Source organism: Lipotes vexillifer, unplaced genomic scaffold, assembly GCF_000442215.2.
Source record: "Lipotes vexillifer unplaced genomic scaffold, Lipotes_vexillifer_v1.1 scaffold1223, whole genome shotgun sequence".
NCBI classification, from domain to species: domain Eukaryota; kingdom Metazoa; phylum Chordata; class Mammalia; order Artiodactyla; family Lipotidae; genus Lipotes; species Lipotes vexillifer.
The window spans coordinates 941,238-959,512 of record NW_006795957.1 but is presented as its reverse complement, the minus strand read 5'-3'; the positions used below and the strand labels follow the sequence as shown (position 1 = coordinate 959,512).

The 18,275-nt window shown below is 50.7% G+C and overlaps 1 protein-coding gene across 1 annotated transcript; it reads right to left on the bottom strand.

Moving 5' to 3' along the window:
• Window positions 1–2,607: 2,607 nt before the first annotated feature.
• On the bottom strand, window positions 2,608–8,254 carry LOC103069792 (leukocyte immunoglobulin-like receptor subfamily A member 6). Its single transcript, XM_007468053.1, has 12 exons — window positions 8,194–8,254; window positions 7,999–8,034; window positions 7,531–7,815; window positions 7,081–7,383; window positions 6,557–6,853; window positions 5,993–6,295; window positions 5,689–5,733; window positions 4,558–4,671; window positions 4,170–4,245; window positions 4,047–4,084; window positions 3,775–3,827; window positions 2,608–2,751 (listed from the first exon to the last, which is right to left on the bottom strand). Exons 1-12 carry the CDS (start codon window positions 8,225–8,227, stop codon window positions 2,608–2,610), a joined length of 1,728 nt encoding a protein of 575 aa, XP_007468115.1. The 5' UTR covers window positions 8,228–8,254.
• Between the last annotated feature and the right edge of the window lie 10,021 nt (window positions 8,255–18,275).

Below are 18,275 nucleotides of genomic sequence, written 5' to 3'. Positions count from 1 at the left end.
TTTTGCAGTGCGTGGGCCTCTCACTGTTGTGGCCTCTCCCGTTGTGGAGCACAGGCTCCAGACGCGCAGGCTCAGCAGCCATAGCTCACGGGCCCAGCCGCTCCGCGGCATGTGGGATCTTCCCGGACCGGGGCACGAACCCGCGTCCCCTGCGTCGGCAGGCGGACACTTGACCACTGTGCCACCAGGGAAGCCCAAGGCAGGAATTTGAATGGAGATGACCAGTGCCTGGTTGTTAGGGGGCATGGGGAGTTCTTGCTTAATGGGTACAGAGGTTCTGTTTGGGATTATGAAAATGTTCTGGAAGATGTACAGTGGTCATGATTGCCGAGCATGGTAAATGTACTTAAGGCCACTAACTTCGCACTTCAATAATGTTTAAATGGTGGTAAATATCATGGTGTGTATATTTTACCACATTAAAAAAGTAGAAGGATGAAAAATGTACTATGCAAACACTAATCAAAAGAAAATTCAAGTGGTTGTATTGTTTCCCTGTGCCACAAATTGCCACAAATTACCACAAACTTGGTGGATTAAAACAGCCCAAATATATTATCTTACGGCTCTTGGAATTCAGGAGTATACATTCAGGTCACTGGTATAAAGCCATGGAACAGGGAGACATTCATTTACTTAATCTCAATCCAGAACCGGAAGTCTCGAAGGCAGTTGAATTCTATATATTGACCATATATGCAGCGATGCTGGAAAACTCCTTTTTGATTAGAGTAGAACATCTTTACATTATTTTGGATTTTCTACGAACACAACTGTGCAGTCTCTTAGTAATACAATATTATTCTTATTCACTTCAGAGCTTCTCGCCTTGTTTTGTCTTACTTACTTGGTTGGTGCCTCCAGGGCCCTGGTGAATACAAGTGGTCGTACGGAACATACTTGGATCATTGCCAGTCGTAGAGGAAAGGACCTCAGGTTCTCACCTGTACAAATGACATCTAGTGTTGATTGTTAAACATGCCCTCATCCGTGAAAGGAAATTCCCTTCTATTTCTGATGCGTTTTTATTTTCACCAGGAATTGTTGGTATATTTTATCAAAGGCTTTGTCTGCATCTATTAAGGTGATTATTTTTTATTTGTTCTATTAAGGTATTGCATTATGTGATAGATTTTTTAAATTTTAAGTTACTCTATCCTTCGGGAAAAAACCCCCACAGTATGGTCATGAAGTAATGTCCTTTTAATATATCACTAAATCTTATTTGTGTACACTTTGTTTAGGGATTTCCATCTAAGCTCATGTGAGAGATCTTCCTGTGACTTTCCCATGTATAATTCCCTTGTCAGGTTTTGGTGTAAATATTTTCCTGATCTGATGTGTTGAGGTATGTTTCTTCTTTTTCTGTTCTCGGGAAATGTTTGTGCAATTTTGGGGTGCGTGTGCGTGTGCGTGTGTCTTTCACGAGTACATAAGTGCTCGGAAGAAATCACCAGTGAAGCCACCTGAACTGCACACTTAACACGTTGGACAATGATGACCGTCAGAGCATTTGTCTGCATCCCATCACACAGTCGCCATTTCTTTTTTTGGTGAGAACATTTGAGATCTGTTCTCTTCAAAACACTCAAGAATGGGATACGGTGTGATTAGCTATAACCACCATGCTGTATATTAGATCCCCAGAACTTACTCATCTTATACCTGGAAGCTTGTGCCCTTTGACCAATATCTTCCCATTTCCCCCTCGCTCCAACCCCAGTAACCAGCATTCTATTATTTCTTTCATTTTGACTTTGTTAGATTCTATATAGTTCAGTCGTGGGTAAGTTTTGATTACAGGATCAATGTATAAGGTGATAGATTTTCCATTTATTCTTATATCCATTTAGTAAATCGTACACTTGAAGATTTCCATTCCATCTACATTTTCTGTATGTCGGCATCAAATTTTTCATAAGGTTCTGTTACTATTTTTATAAAGTTTGTAGGATTTGTAGTGCTGTCTGCAGTTTCTTTCATGATATTAGAAGTGTGTGCCTTCTCTCTTTTTCCCTCAGCTGTGGTGGCTAGGATTCATGAATGTTTTCAAGAATGACTTTATTTTTTGCCTTGATTTTCTCTACTTTTTGGTTGTCTTCATTATTAGCTACCCTTGTCATTATTATTCCCACCTTCTACCTTCATTTGAAATAATTTGCTATTTTATCCTAAAGTCTTGGTGTGATATGTTAGGTCATTGATTTTTTTAAAGCCTTTTCTAATATATTCATTCATGATTCTTAATTTTCTCATTTCATATGTTTGATGTGTATTATTTACATTATCATTTGTTGAAAACATTTTCCCACTTCTGTTTTGTTTTCTTGTTTGTTTTGTTTTTTTCTTTTGATTTTGGTTTTCAGTTCACACATTGATTTTTGAGAAGTCTGTTGCATTATTTCCCAAATGTAAGGATATTAGTTATCTTTGAGGGTAGAGTCAGGTGACTGCCAAAGGGTCCCAGGGGCTCCTGGTGGTCTGTTTTGGGAGTCCAGGCTGTCTGATGGTCGTTAGGTGGTGTCCAGTGCGGGCAGGCAGCTCCTGTGCCTTCCAGGATCCGTGCAGTCTTTCTCCCTGGAGCGTGGGGTCTGGGTCTTTCCTGGGCTAGCGGACGGCGAGAGCAGCATACACGCTGGGCTCTTCTGGGGGCTCCCCTGACTGGGGGGCAGGGGGTGCAGTCACCCGTCTGAAGGTCGAGTGGTTCAGCTGGGCATAGGTCACATCCTGGGGGGCTTCAGATGCGGCGGCCTGCGGTGGGGGAGAGGGAGGGTGTGTGGTTGGGGTGGGGGAAGCCTGGGGGCCCCAACAGGATGGGACCCACCTGACTGTCCCTCTGCCCGTCCTCTTCCGCTTGTCTGTCCTTCATGCCCAGCAATCTCCCCGACAGGGAGGAAGGAGAGGTGGCCACCCGCCGCCTTAGTCTTGATCTTGAGTGGTTCACCTGGGCGTACGTCCCCTCCTGGGGGTCTGCATCCTGCCTGTTCTGCTGGAGGGAGAGAGTAGGACAGAAAGGGGACTTCCTGGATCCACTGTGATCTCCTTCCGTCAGCTTTCCACTGTGTTGCCAGAGTGATGCTTTAGAACCTTAGGTCAGGTCACTTTCCTGATGGAAACTCCAGGGGCCTCCTAACACCTTGGAGCCTCTGGATTCTTTCTACGGTTCTGATTTCTGTATTAACACATTATCTCCCTTGCTCATTTGGCTCCAACCGCATGGCCATCTTCCTGCAAAAGCACGTCCCTGCCTCAGGACCTTTGCACTTGCTGCCCCCCTCCCCCCATGCACTCTGTCACCTTCTCTTGCTTTACTTTCCTTATCGGGACCTTGCATTCTCGGACGCTACCTGCTTCTTTACATATAGCCTCTCTCACCCACCAGGTGAGCTCCCTGCTGCACCTGAAGCACCTACAGGGAGCCGGGGGGATGCGCTCTCCTTGTGCACCACTTTTGGGTGAATGAAGGAAGGGGGGCCGGGGGACTTTCAGGTGATTCACTTATTCACAGATCCTCTTGAGACGTGGGGCTTCTCTGCAACGCCAGAAGGTCAGACAGAGGACGAGGAGCCAGGAAAGGGGACCCCGAAGGAGGGGCCATGAGGTCACAAGGAAGCAGGAGGGGTGGAGTCACAGCAGGATGACCAAGGAAGCCCGCAAGGAGAGGTCAGTGTGGGACGCTGCTGGAGCTGGGACGTGAGGACAGAGACGTGTCCATTGGACTGAGTTTGGCAACAGGAAGGTCTCTGGTGGCCTGGACAGGAGCAGGGGTCTCACCGGATGGTCCAGCTGCACCCCGTCCTCAGGCTGTGGGTCCTTCACGGCAGCATCTGCTGGGGCGGAACAGGGTGTGTATCGCTTGGCGGGATCCCCTGAGATCCCTCAGGGCTGGAGCCCCCGCAGTGCATCCAGAAGGGGCCACTGAGACCCAGGGGTGAGGTGAAGTGTGGGGTTTCAGTCCGCACCCCCTGAGCCCACCCCTTCCCAGCCTTCCCCTCCCCCACTGCCTCCAGAACCCTGTGTCCCCCAGCCCGTCCTCTTCTGCTCACAGAGGGCCTGGTCCTGGGCGGCGGCGGCTGGGCAGGAGCTGGGGGGGAGGCGGGCGTGTTAGGGGGAGAATGAGGGGGAGCTGCGGGCGGGGCGGGCCTGGGGGTCTTCGGGGCGGGAGTTACCTGCTCTGCAGGCCTGTGTCCTTGGGCTCTGGGTCCGCAGCCCCTGCGGGAGGGTGGAAATCAGCCTCGCCCTGGGCTGGGGCAGATGACACAGGCTCGGCCCTGGGACTCTTACGACCCCCGCCCCTCACACGGGATTCAGGAGGAAAGAAGGAGACCTGACTCATACTTGTGTACACGTTTCAACACTTCATGAGACTGAAAAGGAGGGAAATACCTTAAATTGTCCGTGTCAGCTGACAGCACGTGTTTTCTTTCAGGAGTTTTGAGTTTCAGACTCTGGACAGTCTTCTTCTAGGCTGACCTCGCCCGTCTCTTAGGTCTCCCTTCGGCTGGTGCCCTAAGCCCACCGCCTCCAGGGGCCTGGGTCTCCCCGTTCCCTACTCACCCGACTTCCTGCGTCTGCTCTGAACCCGTTGTAGGACGAGGAGGACGAGGGGCAGCAGGACGAAGGCCACCGAGACCCCGATCAGGACGTTCAGGTACCATTTGAGACCTGGGGCACCAGTGACGTCATGAGTGAGCCCAAGATGCCATTTCATTGGGCGCCTACTGTGTGCAGGCTCGTGCTGGGGTCCGTGCGTTCATCTCCTCTAACCCACCCCACCCATTTTACAGATGAGGAAACTGAGGCAGAGCGAGGGGATTCACAAACCCCAGGTGACCCAGGCTGGAGGTGGCAGAGCTGGGATTGGAACCCAGGGCTGTGGGCTCCCTGAGCTGTCCTCCTGCCGCGCCCCGCCCAAGGTGGACACCAGCTTTGTGCTCTGGGGGCTTCTCATCTGCAGGGGCGCCTGTCCGAGGGTCTCATCTGGAGCCGAGGGTCCTTCCTTGTTACCCTGCCCTCCCCCACCACAGCAGGGACTGGGGGAGGGGCCGGCTGTGTGCGGTGGACTCTTCATCTTTCCCTCTGCCTCCCCGTACGATGCCACCATCACTGCGGCACTGGGGACAGGCCCCCATACAGTCACATCCTCAGGGGCCTCCCTGTGAGGCCTCCTCTCCTGGGGGGGTCACAGCCGGAAGTCAGAACTGAAGGAAATCTAAGCTCCGGGCCACGATTCTCTGCTTTTACACTTGGAGAAACTGAGGCCCAGGCAGGGGAAGGGGGTCCAAGTCAGTGTCTCCAGAGGTGCCTGAACCAAGGCCATAACCGAGCCCTGCCCCACAGACCCTCACTCACCCGTCTGCGGGCCTGGCTCCATGGGGGGAAGGGCCCCAACTTCAGAGCCTCCTGGGGGTCAGGACAGAAGGTGAGGGTTGGGGGCTGCTTCTCCCCACGTCAGCCCACTGCTCCTCCCCCAAGATGGGCCCCGAGGGGTCATTCCCTCTCCATGACCCCCACCCTTCATCCACCAGCCTCAGAGTCCCTGGAGCCCTGGGGTCCTCCTGGCATCTCTACTTGACCCCCAGCCTGTCCTTGAGGATCTGAGGGCATTAGATCCTCCCAGAGACTCTGAAACTGCCTTGGGGTGGCCTGTGCTCCCTCTGCAGAGAGACCTCAGTGACTTCCTAGTTGTTGAACTGCGGCCTGTCGGTGGGGGGCTGGGGCCCCCAGAGGGTCCTGGGAATGAGGACAGGAAGGGGGGGGGGCTGACCCTGGAGTCCCCACCTCATGAAACCTTTCCCTTACACCTGCCCTGTGGTTCCGGATTTCAGGTGAGGTGAGAAGGTGTGGGGGGGGATGGGAGGGCCTCTGAGGGGCAGATCCCCCCTGGGTGACCCTCCGTCACAGCCCCCTCACTCAACCCCAGCCCAGAGTGCTCAGGGGACAGAGCCCTGAGCTGACTTGAGTCTGAAGGGACAGGGTCAGGGTCTCTCACCTGAGACCGCGAGCTCCAGGGGGGCACTGGCGTGTGACAGCAGGTAGGGGTTACTGCTGAGTGAGCTGTAGCACCTGTAGGTCCCATTGTGGGCTGAGGTCACGGGACCCATGGAGAATTCGGCCTGGTAATGCCCACCTCGGTACTTTGATCTAAGACGCAGTGGGGGCTGGGCTGCCCCCTCCTTGGACAGAAGGAAAGTATCCCTTGTGCTCAGTGACTGACACAGCAGGGTCACGTTCTCTCCTGAGGCCACCACGGGGCCCGGCTGCACCGAGAGGGAGGGCGTGTCAGGGAGCCACCCTAGAGAGAGGAAGGGGGTGAGGGGCTGCTCGCCCCCTGGTTCTGAACTGCGACTCAGCAGGGCCTCCCTGAGGCCGCTCATCTCTGTCTGTCTCTGTTTTCTCTGAGTCTCTCCCTCTCCCTGCCCACCCCTGTCTCTCTCTGTCTCTCTCCCTCCCTCCCTGGGGACCCCTCACGCCCGGTCCCAGCATCACCACCTGGGGCTCCCCCGGCAGGGCCTGTGCAGAGTCTGGGTCCCTGACTGACCCGCTGGCTGCTCACCTGCCACCAGGATGTCCAGGGGGTCACTGGGGGCCGACCACTCGGAGGAGAGGTTGTGTCCACCGTAGCATCTGTACCGGCCCGCGTGGGTGTTGGTCACCGGGCGCAGGGGGAAGTCGGCCTGAGAGAGCCCAGGCTGCGGCTGCCGGCCAGGGCGCTGGGGGAGGGCCTGTCCCCCGTCCTGGGACAGAGCGAATCTGTCATAGCCGACGTCAGAGCGACACTGGAGGGTCAGGCTCTGTCCAGAGGCCACGACAGGGCCCTGCGGGGTCAGGAGGGAGGGCTTCCCAGACACACCTGGGGGAAGACCAGCCCTGGGCTGTAGGGGCTGGTTCCTCCCATGAAGCCCCTCCCCCCGTCCTGGTCCCCAGGCCTGACCGTCGCTCACACTCTGTGTCTCTGTCCTGTGCGCCCCGCTCCCCCCTCACCCCACCCTCTCATCTGGGACAATCCTGGGAGAAAAGCATCTAATAATCTGTCTCGTGCCTCAGAAAGTGCGTGAGGCCAGGGTGGGACCTCCTCACCTGGGACCAGGAGCTCCAGGGGGTCGCTGGGGGCCGACCACACCTGGGGGGTGTCCCTGTAAAAGCCGTGGCATCTGAACATCCACCTGTGGCTGGGGGTCACGCGACCCACGGGGAGCAGGGCCTGGGTCTGCCCCTGGGGGCCTCGCTGTGCATCCAGGGTCCAGGAGGACTTGGGTTCTCCTTCCTTAGTCAGAATGAACCGGTCCAGTCCCTCCCATGAGCCACACTGGAGGGTCACGGTCCCTCCCGAGGTCACCACAGGGCTCGGCAGGGCTGAGAGGGTGGGTTTCCCGTGGGCCCCTAGGAGAGAAAGAGGGAGCTTGTGAAATGGGGCTCACACCCCCCTTTCCTCCTCCAGGGCTGGCCTGTGAGAGTGACACACCCCTGAGAGCAGACCCCCTTCCTGAGGGCAGAGCCTGAGGCTGGGACCCCCGAGTGTCCTCTCACCTGTCACCACCAGTTCCAGGGGGTCACTGTGCTCTGACCAGCCAGTGGGGCTGCGATAGTAACAGTGATATCTCCCTGCGTAGGACTGTGTCATGTGTGAGATGGAGAACTTGCCCTTGTCCCCGGGCTCCAGTGGGAGCTCTTGGTTCCAGAGCTTTGTGGCTTGCCATGCATACAGTTGGAAATTCTGGACCCCCAAGGTCCCCTGACAATAGATGGTCACGGGGCTCCTCCAGGGGATCACAGAGCGTGGCTCAGCCCAGATGGTGGGTTTGGGGAGGGTCCCTGGAAGGACATCAGAGGCTGGGTCACAAGACATCCTCACCCCACGGTCCCCAGCTCTCAGCCCCCAACCTCCCAGACTCCCCCTGCTTCAGCCCAGAACTGCTGTTCCCCACCCCATTGCCTGGGGGTGGCCCCTTGTCCCCATGAGCAGGAGGGAGCTGGGACACCTGGGGACAGACTCACCTGCCTGCACCTGGGTCCTCAGGCCCACACTCAGCCCTGGAAGAGAGACCCCTGTGAGAGGTTCGCCCTGAATCCTGAGCAGCGCCTCTCCTACCCGTGAGCCTCCTGAGTCCTGGGGTCTCCTTAAAGAGCAGCCTGGCTGTGGGGAGGGGTCCCTCCCTGGCTGGGGCTTCCCCTCCCCCTCCTCCATCTCACCGAGGCAGAGCAGGGCCGTGAGGCTGGGGGTCATGGCGTCTCGTCCCTGTGGTCCAGGCGGTGCAGATAGAGGAGACCACGGTGCCCTCAGGACGGAGACCCGAGGGTGTGTCCACTGGGAGGCTGGTTCTCCCCGTCACGGGGCTGTCACGTCAGCAGCCCCACAGGAAGGGGAACTGCCCCTCCCCAGGAGCCTGGCCCTCGTTTCCACAGGGCTCAGGCTGGAGTGGGCAGCGGGCTTCTGCAGACATATCTGACCCCGTGTGCGGCCTCACTTGACCCAAAAGCTGCTGCCCTCGTGGCCTGAAGCCCTTTCTGACCCGAGCATCAACACGTATTTATTGGGTATTTGCAGTGTGCCTGGCTTAGAAGTACATCCTTGGACATGACAGTTTCAAACCCTGTGCTTGCAGCGCTCAGATTGGCAAACAAACAAACAACTGAACAACGACCACCAAAAAACCCCAGAGATATTCAGTGTATTTGTTTCCTGTTGCTGCCGTGGCAACCACTATAAGTCCATGGGTTAAAGCAACACAGATTTATTACCTTTACGTTCTGGAGGTCAGAAGTCCAAATGGAAACGCTTGTGTTAAAATCAAGTTGTTGTCGGGCTGTGTTGCTCCTGAAGCCCTGGGGGTGGAATTCATTCCCTCGCGTTTTCAAGCTTCTGCAGGCTGCCGTGTCCCTGGACTCATCCCCTCCCATCTTCCAAGCCAGCAGGCGCGTCTCTCCTTCTGCTTCCGAGTCCCATCGACCTTGGCTCTGGGCCCTCTACCTCGCTCCTTCACTCATCAGGACGTCGGCGGTAACATGCTCCCCCCCGCCCCGCCGGGTAATCCAGGACTGTCTCTCCATCTCCAACACTTAGAAGGTGCCTTGGGGGGATCTTCAAGGGAAATTCAGGGCTCATCCTAAGAGTGCAAAATGATACTACTACAAATAGGCCTCAGTATCCTTCCGCGCGGAGTAAGGTAGAGCAAGTGGTGAGTTTCGAAATCACGGTGACTTTCCTGCCCACCCCGGCTGAGCAGAGGCACAAGAGGACAGAGCCTGGGAGGCCACGCCGACTAAGAGGATACCTCGGGCAGGTGCCCATCAGAGAAAGTGAAATGTCGTATGATATCCCTTATATGCGGAATCTAAAAAGAAACGATACAAATGAACTTATTAACAAAACAGAAACAGACTTGCAGAATGAACTTACGGGGCGGGGGAAGGATGGAGGAAAGGGATAGTCAGGGAATTTGGGATTGACATGTACACACTGCTATATTTAAAATGGATAACCAACGAGAACCTACTGTATGGCACAGGGAACTCTGCTCAATGTTATGTGGCAGCCTGGATGGGAGGGGAGTTTGGGGGAGAAGGGATACATGGATATGTGTGGCTGAATCCCTTTGCCTTGCACCTGAAACTATCACAACGTTGTTAATCGACTATATTCCAATATAAAATAAAAAGTTTAAAAAAAAAGAAGAAAAGCTTGTTGGTGTATTTGGAGGACTGAGGTACATTTACAAATTAGTCTACGAAGAACTGACATGTTTGTGATGCTGAGTCACTCTGTCTAAGGATAAGGTGATTTTCTTAATTTGTTCAAATCTAATTTTTCCGCCATTCAGAAATGTTTGAAAGATATACATTTGCATGGGTTAAGTTTTGCACATTTCTTATTACATTTATTCCATAGAATTTTCCTTTGTTGTTGTTGACATTCAGGGTGAAGTTGGGATTTATTTGTGTATATGAAAATGGTTAGTTCATAGAAATTAAGTTTATAGGGACTACTAATTTGATTTTTTTAAATGGTTGAGTGACTTTTATCATTGAGTCTCTAGGGCTTTCCAGTCTGCTTCCTTTCTACACCCTCCACTCGCACTGCATGATACAGCCCTCCCACCGCATCCTCTTTTGCCCAATTCCCCAAGTTCTACACATGCATATTCTCCCTGGTGTTCATAGTCCTCCAAGAACTGGCTCATCCTGCCTTTCCAACTCTGTTTTCCAATCAATATCCCTATCAGAGCAGAACAACTACAGTCCATGTGAGGGCAGGGTCTTGCATTGCCAGAAATTCAGTGAAAAAAAAAAACAACGTTGGCATTGGTGCATTCTGAGTCCTCTAATATTCCACGCTCTTTTTTGGGGGCAACTGGCCTAGTTTCCTAGCACCTAGAGAACAATGAAAAATTTGTGTAGATGCAAGAATTATAAAGATATGTCTGATTTGGAAAGCCTATAATACTACAAAATAAGAATCTAAAAGTGTAAAACCCTCATAAAAACAATAGGAATAGGACATCCCTGGTGGCGCAGTGGTTAAGAATCCACCTGCTAATGCAGGGGGCATGGGTTCGAGCCCTGGTCTGGGAAGATCCCACATGCCACGGAGCAACTAAGCCCGTGCACCACAACTACTGAGCCCACATGCCACAACTACTGAGCCGTGTGCCACAACTACTGAGCCCGCGTGCCACAACTACTGAGCCGTGTGCCACAACTACTGAAGCCTGCGTGCCTGAAGCCCGTGCACCACAGCCAAGAGCAGCCCCCACTCACGCAACTAGAGAAAGCCTGCACACAGCAATGAAAACCCAACGCAGCCAAAAATAAATACATAAATAAGATTTTTAAAAAATAGGAATAAATTCTTTCTCCCAGGCCAGGATTTCCAGAAGTTTCCTTAAGAGCTGATGGAACCAGATGACAACTAGGACAGGACGCCCTTTGGTTATTGCCTTTCTTTCCGTTGGCCTTCCACAACATTCTTGCATGTTTCTCCCTTTATCCTAGTTAGCTGTCTCCGCTCCAGGCCACTCTCATCTGGCCTCTGCTACCCCTGAGTCAGTGTAGAAAGGTGCAGGCTTGTAACCAGCGCCCATTTCTTTCTCTCCCTCCCTCGGGCAGCAACCTTCGGTGGCCAGGCTGTGGTTTCCTTTGTTAGACAGCTGCCGTGTTAGGTACTGCTGGGGTCCAAGGCTAGATGTGCAGCAGTTCCAACGGATGTGGCCTGAAATGATCTAGAATTGTGGTCTGATCTAGGAGGTGACTAACCATTGTTCAGCTCTGTTCTCCTTAAAAGGGTGAGAGGACCTTCTAACTTCAGAACTGACGCATTGGGTGGGAGGGAAAAGAGGAAGCAGGGATTGAAAGAAAGATTGTCATATGATCCAGTAGGCGAAGACGCAGAGGCTCTCAGCAGGGCTGGAGTCAAGTGAACAGACACTGCATTAAATCCATTGACTTTAGGTTTTCAAGCACACGTGTTTAGCCTCTGTTTCATATCCCTCTGGGTGACCTGCTGATTTCATGTTCGATCTGGTTGACAGCTCTGTAGGTTTCAGCATCCCATGGACAGTATCCCTTCTCAAGGATGCCTACATGGCTCTCCACATTTGGGCGAAGGACCTTATCTGAAACAATTTCAGCCCCAAACCATGAAGAATGAAACCATGCCTGGGGAAAATTCCAAGCAATGGGGAATAGGAGTACATTCCTATGAATGAATACATTCCCAAGTGTCCATGCATACATTCCCAAGTGTCTCTTCCTTTGGAAGGAAAATTCTGCAGGGTATTCTGTACACTCTCAGAGATCCTGGTGGAGTCTTGTTCACATCACCTCATGCAAGGACCTCAGTAATGCATCCCTATTTCAGGAATTCCTTTCCTTCAAGCTTTCCCTATCCCACTCCCTCATTCTTGCTTCTCAAATAAACTACCCACACTTACATCCCTGTCTTAGGTCCTGCTTTCAGAGTAACTCACAGTAATTCAAGGATGGGAAAATGCCATGAGGTGTTTTGTTTTTGTTTTTTTCCAATGACGTGATCTTTTGTCTAACTGCTCGAGATCACTCCCCTTAACCATTCCAGGACTTCTTGGACTTGACCCATTTGTTCATCCATTCACCTTTCACAAATCTTATCCCTGTTCACTAAAAAAATATTAAAGCATTGTCAACCCATGGCCATCCCAGGAAATGAGGAAATAAAGTTGAGCAAAGCAGATGTATTCTCTGCCCTCATGGAAGGTCTGGTGTCATAGGAAAAACTAAATTAACAAAACAATTACACAAATCTAAAATGGGAAGGATTAGTCCTCTGAGAGAACAGTTTAAAGCAAGAAGAAAAATAAAGAAATAACCAATTTTATTAATTTGGATTTGAAGGTGGTAAGGGAAAGCTAAATTATTTAAATTATAGCTAAATGCCCAGAATCAATCAGCAGTTTCTAAATTAAGTGAATTATAAGGAAAGAGAAGGAAACATTACAAGCTATCATGGGCAAGTCTTCAAATGGGTGAATCTTAACACATTAGAAGAAATAAAAATACCACAGGCATGTTCAACCCTAATTGATTCCTGAATGTGTTTCACTCTACAATCAAGCCTTTACGAGATACACAAAACACTATCTAACTGGGATGCATGGTTAACCTCCAATTTACTTTGGGAGCATGGGTTCCATAGGAACCCATGTTTTATTGTCAATTACATGTCCTGTGACATTGGGAAGGATGGTCCCAACTCTAACCCCAAGTTGCATCTCCAGGGTGAGGGTCACGTTCTGATTGGATTTAGTTAAGGGTGATCAGTTGCCGAGTTTATTGGTACATGAGGGGAACCCCAAAATTCCAACATGTGGATTCTTCTCTATGGTAGGTCAACTCTCCCATCAGTTGGGTCATTCTGAGCATGTTCCAGACTCTGGCTTTCTCCACTCTGTACATAATTCTTCAGACTATCAATTGAGTGGAGCTGAGAAGAGATTTGTCTCAGAATAGAGTAAATCCTGTGCCTGACCCCCACTGTTTAACTGGACCCAGTGGACAGTGGGACCCTAAAGTCTAGATTGATTATCTTACTCCCATTTTGAAAGCATAAGAGTACATTTAGTCTTGGATTTGCTGTTATACATACTGTTTTATTTGTTTGTTTTTATTCAAGTATAGTTGATTTACAATGTTGTGTTAGTTTCAGGTGTACAGCGAAGTGATTCAGTTATATATATACATATATATATATATATATATTCTTTCAGATTCTTTTCCATTACAGATTACAAGATATTGAGTAATAGTTCCCTGTGCTATACAGTAGATCCTTGTTGTTCATGTATATATATATATATATATATTACTGTGTATCTGTTAATCCCAAACTCCTGATTTATCCTTCCCCACTTTCCCGTTTGGTAACCAAAAGTTGGTTTTCTAGGTCTGTGAGTCTATTTCTGTTTTGTAAATAAGTTCATTTGTATCATTATTTTTAGATTCCACATGTAAGTGATAGCATATGATATTTGTCTTTCTCTGACTTATTTCACTTAATATGATAATCTTTAGGTCCATCCAATGTTGCTGCAAATGGCATTATTTCATTCTTTTTTATGGCTAAGTAATATTCCATTGTATATATGTGCCACATCTTCTTTATCCATTCCTCTGTCTATGGACATTTAAGTTGCTTCCATGTCTTGGATATTGTAAATCGTGCTGCAGTGAAAATTGGGGTGCATGTATCTTTTCAAATTAGAGGTTTCTCTGGATATATGCCCAGGAGTAGGACTGCTGGGTCATATGGTAGCTCTATTTTTAGTTTTTTAAGAAGCCTCCATATTGTTTTCCATAGTGGCTGCACAAATTCACATTCCCGCCAACAGTGTAGGAGGCATCCCTTTTCTTCACACCCTCTCCAGCATTTATTGTTTGTAGACTTTTTAATAATGGAGCACAGAGTACTTAAAATTCCTTCAGTTGAAAGCTATTGGCACTTGGACAGGGAAATTCTCTGACGTAAACCTATTTTTTCTTCATTTGTAAGGTGCTATTGCATGCCCAGAGACAGGTTAGGTTGACCAGATGTTCAGGCAGATGTTACAGTGGGATTGCCTAAAAGACAATATGAGGACGAATTTGCTCTAGAACTTTCTCATGTTTTCAAAAAAAAGATACTCCAAGTTTTTAGACTATCTCTTGAGTGTAGGAGAACAATGGATTCGGTTTTCCATAAAAACAGCGTCCATCTTCCTCACCCTGTGTCACTTCCACACCACACACACCATGTTTCCAGAGCACTCAGTATCTCCACGTTTTTAGAGGATGGGTTGGCTCCCTTGATTTCCATTTTCTTCTGTGCATATCTCATTCGATTTATTACCACCACCCCCTGTCAGTCACTCTTTTGTCGGTCACCCAGACAATATAGAGGTCAAACCACCAGATGTCTGGAGTAGTATTTGACCAGCCAGATATTAGAGGCATGTATCCAAAGAGTACAAATCCCTCTGCACCTAAACAGGGGCTTGAAAACAGGTGACGGGGAAAGCATATTGCTGCTGTTTGCCTCTGCAGAGTAGGATCCAGGACTCCTCAAGACACGGCTCCTATAGAGAAGTAAGAGGAGAGAGAGGATCGGGGAGGAGGGAGGGAAGGGGGAAGAGAGGAGGGAGCTGGAAGGACTTTGGGGTCTTTGGTGACGATGCCTCTTCCACCTGTTGCAATAGGAGCCCAGTGGGAGGTGGCGGTACCTGGACTCCAAGGAGGGCAGAGGTGGGGAAAGACATGGTGCGTCCAGAGAGATAGGCCTGCAGGATCCTCCAGACACCATGATAGACTGGAATAGGTGGAGAGGGAGAGAGGGTCCAGCTCCTCACCTGTGACCACCAGCTCCAGGGGCTTTCTGTGCTCAGTCAAGGTGGACCTTTATTAATAGAGGCAGCGAAAATGCTGGGCGGTGTCTCCACTCACTACAGTGATGGGGAATCTGGCCTCTGTCTCATGTGGATCGAATTGGGATGTGAAAGGATTTCTATCCTGTTCCATCTCCAGGTGGAACACCTTAACCCCAGCAGGGCCCCTGCACACATTGGTCACAGGCCACCCCCAGGGGATCACAGAATCTGGCTTGGCCCAGATGGAGGGTCTGGGCAGGGACCCTAGGAGAGAACCACAACAAGGTCTCAGGGTCCACTGTGACAACATAGACTTCCCTTCGAGGGACAGGAGGGACATAATGCAGAGATTGACCCTCCCAACTTAGGTCAGCCCAGGTGACACAGAGCTAAGCAGGGACTGCAGGGGTGACTGTCCCCCCCCCCCAGGAGCCCAGGAGGTCCTGGAGTAGAGGCTGGATGGAGGCAGGGCCTAGACCCCACCCAGTATCTCCTGCCCCCTCTGTCCCTGGAGGCCTGAGCCCAGGAAGGGGGCGGGATCAGAGGAAATGGCCGGCCTCTTGTCATTTTCTCCATACTTGTTCCGGGGTGGGAACAGTGCCCGGCAGGTCCGGAAGAGAGCAGGACAGGCTCCCAGGGGCCACAGTGGGGCCTATATCACTGGTCTAACAAGAGAGAAGTGGGTGCTCACAGGCCCAACTCTAGATTTCTCTATTTGGGTCACAAAGACCTTGGTTTTTGGAAGTTATTTCTAGCAAGATGTGTCATAACCAGACTCAACCCAAGTCCAAATGAAACAAGCATGGTATTAACTCATCAGAGATAGAAACATGGTAGGTAGATTGATTGATAAATAGCTAGATGATACATAGATAGATACTTAGATATATAGATAGTTACATAGACACTAGATAGCTAGCTACACAGATACATACACAGCTACATAGATCAATACATGGATACATGGTTACATAGATAGACACACAGACACTTACATAGACAAACAGATCCCCGTGTAGAATATCGGTGGGGAAACTTGCTCAGCTTCTGGCCCTACAGGCTGACTGTTCCCAAAGCACACGTTTCCTCACCCACACACCTAGGCTTCACACATGCAGAAGGAGAAACAACATTCTCCCGACAACTTCACGTTATTACATCGGGAAGTGCGCAGAGACGCGCGTGGCTCATCGGGAGAAACTCGGTCCAGGCCTCCCTCATGTTCTCCAGGGCAGGTTTCACCCTGTCAGGTACAATGCTTTGTCTCTGTGCCCCTCTGTATCCTGTGACCCTAGGCTGTGCTCTCCACTCTCACCCCTGCCTCCAAGCTGGCTCAGGTCATTTCTAAACTGAAAGTTTCTTAGTCTACGGGTGTGAATGCACTAAAGAAAAAAATCGTGTTTGTCCAACATGGGTGGGCGGGGCTTCTTGCACTGTTACGTGTACAGCGAACCAGGTGGGTCTGGGATGGTGGCTGGATTCTCGTCTGGACCCCGCTGAGGTTCACAGGACACGGGCACTGTGACTGGGCATGGGCGGTCTTGCGGCTCCCACCCCTGAGTACTTTTCTTTTTTTCTTTTTTTTTTTTTTTTTGCGGTACGCGGGCCTCTCACTGTTGTGGCCTCTCCCGTTGCGGAGCACAGGCTCCGGACGCGCAGGCTCAGCGGCCATGGCTCACGGGGCCCAGCCGCTCCGCGGCACGTGGGATCTTCCCGGACCGGGGCACGAACCCGTGTCCCCTGCATCGGCAGGCGGACTCTCAACCATTGCACCACCAGGGAAGCCCCACCCTGAGTACTTTGAGTCCTACCATCATGTCACCCAGGAGAGGGCCCGGCCCTGTGAGGATGAGGCTTATCAGTGGGTCGGGACACGGAGGGAGGGAAAGACCTGGGGTGTCTCAGGGTCACAGCCCAAGGGAGGGGCTGGCTGAGCCCACGGTACCAGGTGGGTTCACAGGCCGAGCTGGATTGTTCAGGGAGGGACTTCCTCAGTGTCCTGGGGTTAGCAAGGTGAGGTCTAAGAGAGACGGAGAAGGGTCTGCAGCGCCGTCTGTGATGTCCTCCTGGGACTTGGTGGAGCTCAACCCGTCCAAGGGCTCAGACCTGAGGCTGATCCCAGGCTTTACATTCAACCCCGGGGGACACCCAGCCCCAGTGGTCGCTTTCATTCAAGGAGAAGAGAATAGGTTCTTGGTGTCTGAAATCCTTCCGGGCATCGAGGTCCATGTGCTTTATGATTCTTGACCCAAACCCCCATATCTGCCCAGACCCCCAGTTCCCCCAGCCCAGCTGACCAGCGCCTCTAAGAAACAGAAATGTCCAGAGCCCTGGGCTCTGCCCTGAGACAGAACCCAGGAAGGCGTCCTGCAGATTCGGGGGTGGTGTGGCTGCAGCAGGCGGGCCTGCCCCACATGCTGCAGGGCATGTGGGCTCTGCGGTCAGAGTCACTCTCCTTTGAAAAGCACTTCTCTTTCTTTGTGAAAGCAACCACCCTCATTTCCCAAAAAACAGGATGAGAAGGCTGGCGACACACTCTCTGTTGAAACTCGTGCCTGTACAGACACTCAGACACAGCAGCTCTGCAGCACTGTTTACTGCCAACCAGACCCGTCACTCATTTTTATATGATGTCACCCCAGGTAGGAAAGCTGGTGGGAGAGGGGGCAGGGGGACGTTACTGACAGAGGGCAGTGCTCCATGGAACCTGCCACAAACCTACGAGTGCTGTCATGGAAGCGGCACACAGGTAAGGGCGCCGTGGGAGGATTTTTAAGTGAAAAGGCAGTAAAAGTGGCCTCTCAGTTATTTTTCTTGGTGGGAAAGAAAACAATGATATATACACTCAAAAATAAAAAACCTGGGAGAAATAATAACAAGAGTGTGCATTTGTCTAGCTCTTTTTTTCTTCTTTTTTGTCTGAATATAGTTTTCTTTTCTCACTCTGCTGTCCGGTTCGGTTTCAGATTCAGAGAGCGACCCAACCTCACTCTCACTCACATTCTGCCCCTGGACCTTCAGTATTGGTTCTCTTCTCCAGGACCTCAGAGAGTTCAGACAACATGGTCTCTTATTCAACAAGCCCTGTTAGAACAACGGCGTCAAATTTATTATTCAAACTGGGCATCTTTTATTTGAGTTATTCAGATTTTAAATAATTTGATTTAAATGAACCATTAATCACTAACTCTTTAAAATTTTTTTTTAATTGAAGTCTAGTTGATTTACAATGTTGTGTTAGTTTCAGGTGTACAGCAAAGTGACTCAGATGTGTGTGTGTTATATATATCTATTCTTTTTCAGATTTTTTCCATTATAGGTTATTATAAGATATTGAATATAGTTCCCTGTGCTATACAGTGGGTCCTTGTTGCTTATCTGTTTTTTTATATAGTGGTGTGT